Here is a 16,274-nt window from a genome sequence, read left to right as displayed (position 1 = left end):
AAAAGGGGTGAGACACAAGAGTACATACTATATGATTTCTGCTAAAGTCAGAATAGTGATTATCCTTGGGGTAGGAAGACATGAAGAGGACTTCTACAATACTGGTAATGTTCTGTTTATTGACTACAGATGTGTTCACTTTGTGAGATTTCAGCTACTTGAATGTTTAAATGCACTTTTCTGCAGGTATATTATACTTCAATATAAATGATTTTTCCTGATTATCAAAGTCATACAGTGCTCATAGCAAAAAGGTAAAATATTTTGAAAGCATAAAGAAAAAATATTTCCATAGTCATGTCACTCAGAAGTGACCACTGTTAATATACTGATGTATATTCTATTAGGCTTTTATATGTATCAGTGTGGATATTTATGAATTCATATGAAAAGATAACCTAAGAAGGTAAGTATTCAAATACTGATGATCATTTTAAATATTGTTAAATATATTTCTACATAGCAGCATAATATGGGATATTATACATGGTGCTTTGTAAAATTTAATATACCACAGGCACCTTTCCATAGCAGTAAACATAAATCTACCATACTATTTTAATTTCTATTTAATCACATATGGAGGTTATCAACTTATTTATATAATACTCTATTAATGGGCACTTACATTTTTTCCATTTTTCATTAATAAATCTCTAATTAATGTACTTGCACCCACTTCTGTTTATTCCTGTCCAATTACTTCCTCATTATAAATTTCTGCAAATGGAATTACTGGCTTGATGAACATATTGTCAAATTTCTCTCCAGAAAATTTGTAGCAATTTATTTCCCCACCAGCAGCATTATAATCACAACTCTGATTATGACCAATCTAAAAAAATCTCTGTCCATTTTTATTTCCCATAATTTTTGTAAGAAACCTTTAGGAACTCTTGAATATGATCAAAAAAGTTTAATGATTCAGAAAGTAAATACTACCTTTGATTATTTTAATTAAAGTTAGATATATCCTATTATTATAACTTATGACAAGGTCACCGTATTACATACATACCATGCCACTTTCCCTTGTAGACTGTCCCAAATGACCCAGATCCAATTCTTTGTCCCACTGTGATCTGCCCATCAGGAATCTCCCAATCATCACTTGAATCCCGTCTACCAAGTGTTTTCTTGATAAAAAGTACAAAAGTCAAGCCAAAGCAAACAAAAAAGGAAAATCTTATGTTTTACACTAAGTACATTCCCCAGTTTCTGAAAGGGACATAAGTTAGAAAGTGATAATATCTTCTAAAAGGAAAAAACACACACTCTGGCAGAATAATAGAAGTATGATTCTTACAATAGAGAACTTAAATTGAAGACCTAAGTCAGTATTAGGATGGAAACAATTTATTAAAAATTATTTATTGGGTATGAGCAGAAATATGTATCACTAAAATCAATAAGATAAGTCTTTTATAATTTGGAGGACTACTAATGGGCAAGGTAAGTTCCACACATCTGTGACTAATTCTGGCTCCAAAGGTGAAAACTCTAAGTTAACATACTACGGTAACTGTTGATTATTTATCTACTTACCTTCTTCCAGTCAGCACCAAATTTCCTAATATATCTTATCTGATCCAGTCTCTTAAAGAATTGTCAACATACGCAATACTTTGGTAGGGTAAAGAATACACCTATCCCCCTATTAATAAACTATTAATACACTATTGCTAAAATTAAAGTATTAGTTTTTAATATAGACTTACTGTGCAGCAGAAAGTTACTTTTTCAAACAGGAAAAAATGTCACTTAGTAGGTATCTGAATTTCAGATAAGCACTTAAGAACATTATGCCTAATGATGCTTCCTAAAATACTAGCTTACTCTTCCTTCCTTATTTTAAAAACAGTACACTACAGTTGACCCTCAAACAATGTAGGGTTAAGGGGTGCCAAGCCCCAGTGCAGTGGAAAATAGGTGTATAGCTTTTTCACCTAAAACTTAACTATAATGGTCCCTTGGTAGTTGTTGGGAATTGGTTCCAGGACCAATACTGTTTTCAGTCCTCGGTTCCTTGAATCATGGATGCAAAACCTAGGGATATGAAGGGCCAACTGTATATTTATTGAAAAAAATTTGCATGTAAGTAGATCCATGCAATTCAAATTCATATTATTCAAGGGTCAACTGTATTCTTACTCTTTCAAAACCACCTTTTACTTAATTACATTGAGTTGAGAGCAAAAATCTGTATTGTGTGAATATGCTTTAAGCAAACAATTATCAGCTCTTAATTTTATCTGATTATGGGAATTCTGTGTCACATATGGACATATCAGTATGTCTAAAAGGTGACATTAGATTTGGCTGTGACTTCTATAAAGAAAGACCACAGAAGAATAAAGGTACCACATGCTCTTACCATGCGATTCCTGTCTTCTGAGGATGAAGATGATTTCCTTTCCCGCTGAGGTCCTGGGGATTTCTGCAATGCTTTCACATTAGTAAGTGAGCCAGGTAATGAGGCAGGGGGCGTGGCAGACAAGCCTGTAGTTGATCCTAAGTTAGTGAAAGGAAAGATGTATCCATTAAAGGAAGATCAAGCTTGTTGATTTATTGGGGGCGGAGGGTAGGGGGAGATTTAGACTTATTTAAAAAATGCAGTGCATGTTCAAGTACAGACCTTTTAGAAAGGATAGGCCAAAAAAGGGCCTCACTTGGTAATTAGTACTACAATTTCTTTTAGTTTTCTGGCCAATTTAATGACTTCTGAAATGTCTGATTATAGATATACATTTTGCTTTTTGATGCATAATCTAAGGAAAAGAATCTCTCTAAAATAAGAGAAAAATCCAAAACAATACTCCCAAGGTCCTGATTCTTTGATTTAAAAAATTAAAAAAGCAAAATCAATTTAAAAGCCTATATAAAAAATAAAATTTTAATTATTTTATGTTGCTTCAGCAGCCAAGTAATATAAAAAAAGATGGAAATCCCCAAATGGAAACATATTCTAATAATGGCCTTAATGCTGAAAATATGTGGCTTTTTTGTATTAGCCACAAAAAAAAAAAAAAAAAATCCTACACCACACACTATACTACTTACGAGTGAGAGATACTGGTCAGTTTCATCAGTTCCTGAAGGCTTATTCTACTAAACAAAGATTATTTGTTGCCTGCATACAAAGCCAGCAGGTTTCTCAAGACTCTCTGAAAAATCCCTGCCTTTATAAGTGAGAAAAAAGTAAGTGATACAGCTTCTCAGCCAATTTACTACAAATGGAAACATTCTATCAGCCAACTGAGCCTAAGGGGTGCAATTCTCTGAAAGTAGACTCAGTTGGCAAGGTTGCATACCTTTCTGATGGGTACTTTTCTAAATACTGGCTCAGTGGCAATAATTCTAAGTTCATGCACAGTAGGGCCTGGTTCACAGAAGTTCAGGGCAAAGACTCCTAGTGGGGCCTGACTATAGTTAAGTAGGACTGAGATGTCAAAAAATATTTGCACATACAGAACAAAAAGACTTCATGGTTTTTTTTTAAAGAAGACTAATATTCTTGGGGGGGGGGGCAGTCACTATCTTTCAAAGAACAGGGATACCAATGGCAACATTTAAATGTTAAATCTGTGTAAAAATCTTCTCATTACTTCATTACATATGTTATCATGTGGAATTTCCATAATCTTATATTGAAATTTCTAAAAGAAAATGGTATCTGGAATGTCTATTAACTAGAGCACAACCCATTTTCTACCTTCCACTGATAATTTTCAACATCATAAAGCCTTAACTGCTTGCCAGGCTTCTCAGCTGTAATCTACTTAGTACTCGAATGCTATTACTTAAATTATGCTACTCGATCCTGTGTGACTTCCAGCCCATTCTGTGGATTTTCTGAGAAACAGTTCGGCTGAGAGCAAAAATTGGAAACACCACCACTATGCACAGAATAAGTGACAGGCACTAACTTGCAAAAGCCAGTAAACTCTTTAAAACTATTGATAGCAAATTCCTGTCTCAATTTTGACTTAAATTTTTAAAAAATCAGTTTAACCACTAATTAAAGTATGTTAAGATAAAATGAGAGATTGGAATTATATTGCTAACTTTTTCCTCAAATTAAGGCATAACTGAAAGTATCAATTCTCAAATTTTTAAGTATGCTAAAATACACCAAATATATGAAAAATCTTTTCAAAGTTCCCTATCTTTGATAATATAAAATATACATGCCCTACATTTTAAAAAGGACACTGTTGCTATTACAGAAAAATAAAATCAAAACTCTAGTAAAATCTCATAATAGGGATTTTCATTTCCATTTTTACTTTTTAAAAAATCACAGAAATTGATAACAAATATTAACAGTCATCAAGGTGACCACTTAAATGGATTAAAATAAAAGGAATTCAAATAGGACACCCCCTCCCACATTATTTATTACCACCCACTGAGTTTAAGATGTTATCAAGACCAAAAAGTAATGTAACAAAAAATATGATGGAAATCTCAGACTTTTTTTGCTTTTAAATTTTATGACAGACAGCATACAGAAAGCTTGTGGTAGTGAGTATGTGTGAGAAGCACATTCAGAGCATTCCAGCCAGGCCAAGCAGAAATTTAGTACTGAAAACTCTCACACTTACAAACACACACAGTGAGGGTGAGGCACAAACAGTATCTGTAGTTTATATTTAGTTTGTTTTGGGTGAAACAAGAAAGAAGAGCCCAACTACCTCTGAACACTGGGCCAGGCTCAAAATCAAACACTATTTCACTGGGGACAGAATGTAGGAGGGGACTGGGAGTCCGGGATTGGTATTTCCGAAGACAGCGCATCAGTTGGTTCAAAGGGGCTGTTAGAAGAGAAAGAGAGGGGCAGGCAAACACAGGAAGACAGACACACAGAAGAAATGAAAGAAGTCATGGGGAATAAATAAGATGAGTCGAAGCCTGCTTCACAAAATAATTCTGGATGTTTAAAAAACTGCTTATTTTCATAAAATCCCAATGATTTTTTCAAAAGTGACTCATAAAAAAGGACAAGAAATGCCACTTCATTTTAGGCACTAAGCAGGCAGTTTTTATGACTAAGTTAACTTTGTGATGCTAAAATGATGGTAACATTTAAATGCTGGATGTATTGGGCAAAATTTTCAAAAGCCACAGCTACTAAGACATATGAAAGTCAAACCGGCAGCAACATTAATCGGAGGGTTCATGGATAACAAACAAAAACCACTCTCATAACTATGTGCTACAGCAAATACGAAGTCCAGAGTACATAATGCAGGGTTATTACTTTGGTAGCTTCACAGGTACACAGAAACACAACAAAAGATGGTTTATACAAAGTTTGTTCAATAAAGTATCTTTGAGGCTGGGCTTAGACATTTTGAAGATAAAGCGGGTCACAGTGAAGAGACCAACTCTAAGCAAGATAAGCACGCGTATCGCAGGCCTTCCTTATCATACAGAAGACAGCTGAAAGGTAAGCATGGAGAATCATCTAGAAGAAAACTTTAAGATAGTTTCAGATACCATCTCTTGGGAAACATTATGTGGGGGTAAATTCTCATCTAAAAAGTATTTTTCTTAAGCAATGTTTTCTTATGCCCCTTATTTTTACTGGGTGCTAGAGTGAATGTTGGATGAAAATTCTATAAGAAATCTCAGTTTAATTTGTCATTTGCTTATTTTATTTACTGGACAAAAAAAGGCAACTGGGCTTTTCTATTAGGGGTCTATTATGTAAAATGTACATTTCAAACCCTTTTATAAGGCTGAGGGAAGTAGCTGACAATATCTATCAAATTGAGAAGTTGTGACAGACAATCCAAGGGATTCTCCAAGAATGGTTTAGGGAAATCAAGTTTTAATTGATTCTAAGCTCAATCTTTAAGTATTGGTGGAGGTTCCCCCCCAAAATTTTGCTTTTCAGCTTTGGAGATGGTTTGGAATCAATAAAGTGGGTAAAATAACTAAAAATCTCTCCTTGATAACCTTTTAAAGCCATATGTAGTACATTTCATAATCATTTTATGTCTTCTTTTTCTCTACTCATGTTATAAATTAGTTAAAATTTTACTAGAGATAATACTAAAGAAAAACAAAAAAAAATTTGGGTTTTCTCTACACATTTTTCTCTGTGTCTGTGTTTCATGAAAGAAGCAAATATAAAGGAGACAAGCAGCAAAGCAGTTGCATTTTTCCCTGAGTTTTTAAAAACTGAAATCACCACTTACCTCCATCACTACGAAACCCTTGGTCTCTAATCAAGTCCTACAAATAAATAGTAATGTATATTTTATTCAAAGCATGTGGTAATAACAATGAATTTTCCTTTAAGCATTAACAGAAAGGTTAATAACTGTCTTATAATTACTTCACAAAACAGAAAAATATGGAATTAGCTAGTGAATGTGATAAAATAAAAATGTGAAGCACTTGCCAACCTAACCCTACATTGAAGGGATTATTAGTCCTGACCAAATGCTGAGATCCACTTCAGGCCATTCAAAACCAATGGCTGCATCAATTCTTAAAAAAAATTCTATTGGCACATATTAAGAGCCATAAAATGTTCATACCCTTTGATCCTGTAATTCCACTTCTGGGAATTTTTCCTAAGGAAATAATTCAGAAGAAAAACAATGATATGCACAAAGATGTTTACTGTAGCATTATCATTCATACTAAAAAGTCAGAAATAATTATTTCCCTCATCTAAGCTTATTTCTATATTTGCTAAGTAAATTATGGTGTGTAAATTTAATAATTATGCAGCTACTAAAATAATTATGAAGACTGAATCATGAAACATATTTACAATATAATTAAAAAAATAGAATACAAAATTAAATGTAATTGATTACAATCATAAAAATATGGTACGTGAGGAAACACTAGAAGGAAAATAACCAAAATGGCTCAAACAAGGGTTCTGTTAAAATTGCTCATTATTAAAATACAGTTTTTTACATTTTACAACAGACAGTGTTAGGGGTGAGGGAAAGAATCTTCTGGCAAGGCAATGCAATGCAATTTGGAGCTTAATAGGAAAAACTTAGATTTAGTGTGTTAACCCACAGGATAATTTAAATGTGAGGGACTGAATGGCCCCAAATGTCTCTAAATAGGCCCAGAGGCTTTTTGCAAATAGACAGCTTTTTGTTTATGGGTTAAAACAAAGAGTGAATTCTTTACAAATGCATTTCTATCATGTTCAATGTATTATATAAAGCCTTCAACATTTTCTACAGAATATCAACAAGCTCTCACAGACCTGCAAACAAGGTGCTAAGTCTTATATGGCTACTAATAAATATAAAATCTCTAACTTTCTGTGTAAAGGTACTTTTACTTTTGCATATACTATTTCCTTAACAAATTTTCTTCCTAAAACCCCAACTAGTGCTTATTAATAAACTCCTACTCATTCATCTTTTATAATCTGGCTTAAATGTTGTCCCTTCTCTGCTAAATATTCCTAGATCCAATCAGGTAGAGTTTATCACCCCCTTCAATAAACATCATTATATATTTTTGTGATATTTATTTATACATCTGATTCATCCATTAGATTATGACTTTGTTGAGGGTAAAGATTGTGTGCTAATTTGTCCTTAATTCCCAATTCTGACACAGTGTCTATCCCAGAGTCAATAGTAAATCTTGTTTACTGGAATAATAATAATAACTGAAATTGAATGAAATTATTTGACACTGAACGAAAATGCTTAAAGGGTTTGTACTTTATCTTATAATTAATGGGAAGTTAACGACAGTTTTGGAACAAGGAAAGAGATGATTGAGGTGTTGTAAAAAATTAATATGGTGGTAGTGTAAAAAATAGAAATGGAAAAAGGGAAATCAACCGCAGGAAGTCCATTTAGGAGATTAATGTAGTGAGTAGTTCAAATGAAGAAATATGGGCCCAGCTGGTATGGTAATGAGAACAAATCTCAGTCCAACCGGTGTGGCTCAGTTGTTCAGCATGGACCCATGAATCTGGAGGTCATGTTTTGATTCCTGGTCAGGGAAACGTGCCAGGTTGCAGGCTCAGTCCCCAGTAGGGGGCGTGCAGGAGGCAGATCAATTATTCTCATTGATGTTTCTCTCTCCCTCTCCCTTTCTCTCTCTGAAATCAATAAAAACGTATTAAAAAACCAAAAAGTAAACCTCAGATGCATATCAAGAGGAAAAGGTGACCCCTTATGACTACCTGCTTAAAGGGGAGGACGAAAATGCAGTATACAAAGGCGGTGCTCCAGATGTTTAAGCCTTAGAGGATAGAAGTTCAGTGGTGGCAAGGAGAGAGAAAGCGGAAGAGCCTAAAAGCGATTTTCAACCAGAGTGCTGCAAGACTTTTTAAAACACGCAATACTGTACTATTTAGTCAGGGGCACTGACCTCTTTTCCCTTAGATTGTCAAATAAAAAAAGGACAACAACCAACACAACAGTAGCTGTCCAGTAAAATTAATCAAAATTATATCTATTTTTTTGTCAGATCAGCAAAAAATTATATTTTTTGGTGTGCCGCAGAAATTTTAGTAATTAGCTTAAGTGTGCCATGAAGTGAAAAGGATTGAAAATCGTTGGTCTAAAAGAATGTTCATTTTGAAAGTAAAGATGAAGGTTATAATTTTGAACATCTAAAAATAGACATAACCTAGAAATAAGATTTGATTTCTTATTTCACTGTTTATTCCTATAGTCCCTTCTCCTACATCTCTAAATTGAGGAAAACCTTATTAGTTGAAGATATTAATATTAGAAAAAAGTTACTTAAAATGAATCCAATAAAAATACAGAAAAAATTTCATAGTAAAAAGTGGGAAGAAAGTCAGATTTGGGAATTTATCTTTAAAAATGAAATTAAAATTTACAATACGGAGTATTTCCTTTACATTAAATAAAATTTAAGTTATAATTTTAAAAATGTTAATTCTTAGAATAAACATAGAAACAATCAAGTTTTTGTTGGTCATAATACCAAACTTATATGATAGCACAAACTGAAATTCTTAATTTCGAGTTCATCTTTTACATCACAATAATAATCACTTAAGAGAAAATTTTAGAGTACTTCACCCTTCAAGGGCCTCTATTAATCCTTTGATACTGAAATCATTTTCATCTGAAGAGCCTATTACACTGTCATCCTTATGGATTTTCTGTTTTCTGTTATTAACTGGACTAATTTCTGTGTATTTCTCAATGGCTTTATATGATTTAAGTAGTTCTCTGAAGTCACTTTTTACAGTTTCCATAAAATCCTTAAAATCTTTTTTCTTTTTTTGTGTGCCAGATTTGCAATCAGTTTGCATTACATTTCCATTGAAACGTTGGATATTGATGTAAAGGGTTTGGAATGTAGGCTGGTATTAAATGGGAAGGGATATGTTTGAGTGGAAACTAATATTAAAGTACTCTGTTAATTAGTGAATATTTTCCTGTTAGGAAAATTTTTGCTTCTCTACTCCACCTTGTAATTATGAGGACTCACGTAAGGAATTCCTGTATAATCAGAACCACCTTATTAACTCCAGGACCCTGTTTACATGCGGAAACAGTTTCAATTTCCTTTTTAAATATAATTACTTTCCAAAACAACAAAGAAAACCCTTGTGAATTTTCTCATTTTTGTTATTTATTACAGAGATTAAGGATAACCTATACTCTTTATTCTAAAGCACAAGTTCTGGAAAACAATACCTAATTCCAAGATTATTCCAAGGATCCCAGCCCACCACAGCTCAGACAGGACGCTTTTATCCTGTTCTATGTGATTCAGTTACCAGGATGACTCAATTAAATGAACCAGTTCTTTTGGACTGATCCTGTGTGTTTCATCTTTTTTCTCATCTCTTCCTTTCTTTGTCTATATTGAGGACTGGCAAAATACAGTGAGATGGCCACCTGTTCTTATAAATAAAATTTTAGTGGAATATAGCCACATCCATTTGTTTATAATCCATTGTCTATGGTTGCTTTCACACTACAATGGCATTAGAAATATGACCCACAAGCCTAAAATATTTACTATCTGGCCCTTTAAGAAAAAGTTTGTTGACCCCTGGTCTACATTATGGGGAATTTCCTCTGCTTTATTTCCTAACTCTTTCACTGAAACGAGCATTTTTTTGATGACCTATCATTTATTTAGTTCTAATATAGGTGCCAAATGAACTATATTAGGAATGGTTTCTGCTGTACAGAAGTTAAGATCTAGTTGATGAAGCGACACTAATGTGCATAATTAAGTTACAGTGTGCAAGATAAACTAGAAAAGTAAAAATGTCAAGAGTGACCAGCCAGAGGTGGCCAAAATAACTGAAGAGGTGAGATTACAATATAGGATAAGACCAGAGAAGATGCATTTTAAACAAGGAATGATTAAAACTTCATGACAAACTTTACATTAAAAAATATGCCCAAATTCAAGATGTGTACAGAGATGGAATACAATGGTATATTCAAGAAAGTAAAGGAGATAAAAAAGGCAGCTTTACATGTCAAATACATAAAGTAATGATTAGTCCTGAAGGGTTATTTAACTCAAAGTTGTACTTTTAGAAGTTTAGGTAAAGATTTCAAATTGATTTAAAGAAAAAACTTGCAATTGTATTCGTACTTTTTTCTTTACCATAAAATTGCCATGTGGATTATCTGTTAAATGAAGACAGGACTTTTACAGATGGTGTCATAAGGGGGAAAAAAATCAGAAGTTTGTAACTTGGTACCAGTTAAGCATTTAATGCCATCAGAGAAGATGGCAAGGCTTTTCTGATCTGGAACTCTTAGAAGTCTATCACTTATCACTGTGATTAATGAAAGATAGCACTTATTTCTGATTTCTACTATAACTGTAGCAGAAAAATAAATACACTTGAATTTTTTAGTTCTAATAATGCTGGATACTTACATCAATATTGACAGGTTCTATTGTGTTTATATGCACATTTGGAGCTGATGAGGACCGGTCTCGTTGTCCAAACTGATTTCGATGATCTTCATCTGCTGGTCGGAAAGGCTGTGGAATTGGAATGGATTTTGAAGGAGACGGACTGGTGAGCATTTGGGGCCTGGAAAAATCAAGTCATTTGAAGATAAGATTCAGAGCAACTTTATAGAGATAACAACATTAAAAAAATTGATGATATAAAGGTTTCCTTGTTTTCCTATTCTCAAATAAAATTGTTAAAATAAAGCACTAAAAACCGAGCAGGAATGGGTTTTAAAAAGTATTAGTTTAAAAAACTAATATATGCCTACAACTATTACTGACAAAAGTGCTTTGCTGAAGCAGACCCTCCAGGGACTATCAATGATAAGAACACTGATTCTTATCCAGAAAAACTCCCAGGAAATTTACAAATGTCTAGAAATTACCTGTGGTTAATCAGCTGAAGAAACTCTTGTCCTTTAAAGTTACACAAAAATGCTCTAGATAGAGACTGAGTGAATAAAATCTGCCATTTTTCCTACCTTTGCCATTTCTTGATAGCTGAAGTTACCAAAATGACATTTTTATGGAAAAAATTAGGCAATTATAAATATTTTGAGAATACGCATGAGTATTCCAGGACCTGAAAGATACACCTGTTGCTTTACACAAGAGGTGAATTAAAATCCTGAACAATAGCAAATGATCATTTCCAAATTCAAAAGCTGATCCTGATCCTTATAGCGTTAGTCGCTCATGTTTTGAAATGTTTGCCATGCCCAATAACTGACACAAGAGACACATAAGAATCATACAAGCACTAAAGCAAATTATTTATAAAAATTGCTTTTTGATGAATCATCAAAATAAGGTTACAGAGAGGTCTATATTTTGGTAATGCAAATAAATAACAAAGTGTAGGATCTCTCATCACTGTCCCTAAAATAAATCACAGAGCACACTAAAGATTTGACAGTAGACTGTAATAGCTTTGAGGAGTCTATGCCCCTCAGAAAAGATAGCCAAGGGAGCTGGGAAGTGGGGATCACTTGAAAGATAAGGTATGGCTGTCTTAGTGAGCTCCATCAGGACCAATAAGTGACTCCGTGCTAAAGGCCTCTCTTTAGAGACTAGTTATCATTCTACCCCATCTTATGCAAACTCTGTAATTAATCAGTATTACTTAGTGGTTATTAAGACATAGCCAGAAATACAACGTAGTGGGGATAAAAATATATTTTGTGAGGGGAGAGGGTTTAGAGAAGAATAGGAAGAAAATATAGTAGAAAAGAAATAAAGCTTTGAAGCGACAAAGAAGCCAAATAGTGACAAAAAATTTAAGAATAGAGCATGTTAACAAGTCTAAATCATACCAGTTTATAGTTTTACTTCTCTGAACCACACTATTAAGGGTAAGAAAAGAAACATACACTTTATCTGTTCATATTAACTAAATGAATCCACATAGAAGTGAAATACTAATAATAAAATATAAGTACTATAAAAAACTGGTATCAGCCCAATGAGAACTGTAGGCAAAGACTGATAAAACTGGCCTTTAGGAAAATTAGCATGCTCCACTGGCCCTTTTATTCTAACTGTTGAGAAAGTTTTAGTTTGTGACAGAGTCATCTTTATTTTTGCTCTAGGCAGCCAAATATACACCCTTTGCTAAAATATTTGGGAGCAGGTAAAAGAATGTAAAAATGACAATATTAGAATTTTTAAAAAAGTTTTGGAAAGTGCAGATTACAAAAAAACTGTTTTATATAGACTGATTTGAAGTCTCAAGGCAGTAACATACTTTAAGGTAGGACTTGAAGATAGAAAAAGTCTGAATTAACTACAAGATACTCTAATTTGATGTAGGCATAAGTGACAGCAACTCATTCTTGAAACTTAGTGAATTAAGACAGCAATATGTAATGCATATTATATCAGAAATATGTATGCAAAGGACATTGGTCCAGAAGAAAAACAAAAACCTGGATTTAATCTAATAAATTTTACTATCATATCTAAAGAAAAAATGGATATATTAGACAAAAAGGGTAGCTGCTTATTACACAAAGTCAGAAACACTATGATTTGGCAGTCAGTATCTAACAACCCCCCCAGGGAAAGGTATGTGCTGTTCCACAAAGCCAATTTATCTAGCTTTCAGGGCAAGTATATTATAATTTGAGAGAACACTTATTATATTCTGATGTCATTAAACATCTGAACCATGGCCTAATTCCATCCTTAACAATTTTTTGATTATAATTTGGTTTCTCATTAATATCTCTCAAAAGCAGGGTAAGTGTTGGTCGATCCAACATAAGAAGTTTAGTCTACACAACAGGCTTATTTCTCACTAAAATGAATTACCTGGCATTCTAAATTCGTGCTTTCTAATTCTGGTTAATGTAAACCAGTATATCCCTAACTCTCATCATTTCTGGGGACTGATAAAATTGAGTTTCCATGCTGTCAATTCTTTACTCAAACCAAGGCAATTTATACCCTGTGAAGTATGTTGGCAGTCAGCAAACTGGCTTTCACCTCATGATATTTCTATATCTTGCTGCAAACTTCTTTATAGCAGTACCAAATTAAAAATAAAAAGAATTTTTTACCTCTAACATCCTTCAGCAAATTACCAGTTTGGGTCTCATTTTTAATCTAGAATATTAAAAGCTTTGAAGCAAAGTGACTACCTCTGTTCAGCAAATTTTTAAATGCTGACTTTTCATTCCAAACTTACGCATCCCAAAGCATATTTTAAAAGTAGAAAAGTAGGTACCTCTAATTTTTTATCGAAACTGGACAATGTATCACTTCTCCAGTATGTCTTAGTTACATCTATTATTATATGTTTCTCATGACCATCATGATTATTATCAGACTATTAACAAGATGCAAAGGAATTCTGATAAAGAATAGGACTCGTGCCTGTCTTTTCACAGGCACACATATACATTTGTAACAGAAAAGTATCAGGAAGCCCAGCCTACGTGGCTCAGTGGTTGAGTGTTGACCTATGAAACAGGAGGTCACGGTTTGATTCTGGTCAGGACACATGCCCAGGTTTCGGGCTCGATCCCCAGTAGGGGGTGTGCAGGGGGCAGTGGATCAATGACTCTCATCACTGATGTTTCTCTCTCTCCCTTCCTCTCTCTGAAATAAAAAACATATTTAAAAATAATGCATCAGGAAAACAAAAGTTTGAACATCTTTCTCATCATTTGCTTAGGACCAGAATCTACTTCAGATTAGCTATGAATAAAGTGCTTATGGCGTAGGCAAATGGTTTCTTTTTTTCAATTTTATCTTTATTGTTGAAAGTATAATGGCCCCCCTTTCCTCCCATTGATTCCCTCCCCCCTATACCCTCCCCCCAGGCCTTCACCCCACTGTCTGTGTCCCTGGGTTACACATATATGCATATAAACTATGTTAATCTCTCCCCATCCCCGCCTTCCCTCTGAGATTAGTCAGTCTCTTCTATGCTTCTATGTCTCTGGATCTATTTTGTTCATTGCTTTATTTTGTTCATTAGATTCCACGAGTAAGATCATGTGATGTTTGTCTTTCTCTGACTGGCTTATTTCGCTTAGCATAATACTCTCCAGGTCCCATCATGCTGTCTCAAAGTGTAAGGGATCCTTCATTTTTACAGCTGCATAGTTTTCCAAGGTGTAAATGTCCAAGAAGATGCTTGATATGATTTCAATCTTCTTGAACTTGTAGAGACTTGTTTTCTATCCTAACATATGGTCTATCTTTGAGAATGTCCCATGTGCACTTGAGGAGAATACCTATTTTGCAGCTTTGGAGTGGAATGTTCTGTAAATGTCCATTAAATCCACCTGACCTAGTGTGTCATTTAGAGTCACTGTTTCCCTGTTGATTTTTTGTCTGGAAGACCTATCCAGTGAAGTCAGTGGGGTGTTAAAAAGTCCCCTACTATGACTGTATTGCTGTTGATCTCTCCTTTAATGTCCTCCAGAAGATTTTCTGTTTTGTTTTCCAGCCTGTGTGACTATTTTGTCCTGAGGTGCGTCTCTTGTAGACAGCATATATTTGGGTCTTTTTTTCTTATTTATTCAGCTATTCTGTGTCTTTTGATTGGGACATTTAATTCATTTATATTTAAGGTTATTATTGACAAGTACTTATCTATTGTCATTTTATTTCTTTATGCCTATTTTCTCATTCTATTTCAACTTCTTATTAGAGCAGTCCCTTTAACATTTCTTGCAATGCTGGTTTGGTGGTGATAAATTCCTTTACCCTTTTTTTTGGTCTGGAAAGCTCTTTATTTCACCATCTATTTTGAATGATAGCCTTGCTGGATAGAGTAGTCTTGGTTTCAGATCCTTGTTTTGCATTACCTTGAATACATCATGCCATTCCCTTCTGGTCTGTAGAATTTCTGATGAGAAATCAGCTCACAGGCTAACAGATTGCTTTTCTTTTGCTGTCTTTTAAGATTCTGTCTGTCCTGAATTTTTGGCATTTGAATTATGATGTGTCTGGGCGTGGGCCTCTTTGGGTTCTTCTTGCTTGGAACTCTCTGAGCCTCCTGAACTTGTGTGACTTTTTCCTTGACCACGTTAGGGAAGTTTTCTGCCATTATTTCTTCAAACAGGATCTATAACCCTTGCTTACTTTCAACCTCTCTGGCACTCCTATGATGCTAATATTGTTATGTTATATGTTGTCCCACAGCTCCCTTAAACTCTACTCTTATTTTTCAATTGTTTTTTCTTTTTGGTTCTCTGATTTTTTTCTATCCTGTCTTCTAATTTGCTGATCTGATCCTCAGCTTCCTCTAATCCGCTATTTCATTCCTTCCAATTTTTTAAAAAATTTCTACGGCATTCTTAATTTCCTTCATAGTTTCTATATCTTTTTCCATGCTGTTCAGCATCCTTATGATTAGTATTCTGAACTCTATATCTGACAGATTGCTTATCTCCATTTTGCTTAGCTCTTCTTCTGGAGAATTCTTTTGTTCTTTCATTTAGGGCTTGTTTTTTTGTCTCCCGATTTTGGCTCCCTTTTTGGAGTTGTTTCTACGTATTAGGTAGATCTGCTAGGATTCCCAGTCTTTTGGATGGTCTCTGGTGCAGGCCAAGGTCAGACGCTGTTTGTGACTGGCCTTGAGTATCACCGTTTGAAATTTTCCACACTCCACAGCTTCTGTTTTCTTCTGCTAGGGCTGGGTATGTTTGGACAGGACCAAGATATGCACCAAAGCCTGCTTTTCCAAGCCCTGGGTCCAGAAGCAAATCAGGCAAAGACTCAAAGAATCCAGAGGCTGATTGTTATTCAGTCTCTCAGTGAGCCTCAGGCTGTAGAAACTCCACAAGGTGGGGCCA

General features: G+C 34.3%; 1 protein-coding gene across 3 annotated transcripts in view; it reads right to left on the bottom strand.

Moving 5' to 3' along the window:
• BRAF (B-Raf proto-oncogene, serine/threonine kinase) overlaps positions 1-16,274 on the bottom strand; it is a 109,780-nt gene that overhangs the window by 33,589 nt on the left and 59,917 nt on the right. For 2 of the 3 annotated variants that reach the window (XM_016205092.2, XM_016205094.2), the window contains exons 8-11: positions 10,888-11,047; positions 6,204-6,240; positions 2,375-2,511; positions 1,019-1,136 (exon numbers count right to left, since the gene is read on the bottom strand). In XM_016205092.2, coding sequence (XP_016060578.2) covers positions 1,019-1,136; positions 2,375-2,511; positions 6,204-6,240; positions 10,888-11,047 — 452 coding nt within the window. Of the gene's footprint in view, positions 1-1,018; positions 1,137-2,374; positions 2,512-4,694; positions 4,815-6,203; positions 6,241-10,887; positions 11,048-16,274 lie in introns of all 3 variants that reach the window. The other variant, XM_087820978.1, reaches the window with a different exon arrangement.

The sequence above is a fragment of the Miniopterus natalensis genome, chromosome 10, assembly GCF_054644295.1.
Source record: "Miniopterus natalensis isolate mMinNat1 chromosome 10, mMinNat1.hap1, whole genome shotgun sequence".
Classification (NCBI taxonomy): domain Eukaryota; kingdom Metazoa; phylum Chordata; class Mammalia; order Chiroptera; family Miniopteridae; genus Miniopterus; species Miniopterus natalensis.
This window is presented reverse-complemented; position numbering and strand designations above follow the sequence as displayed.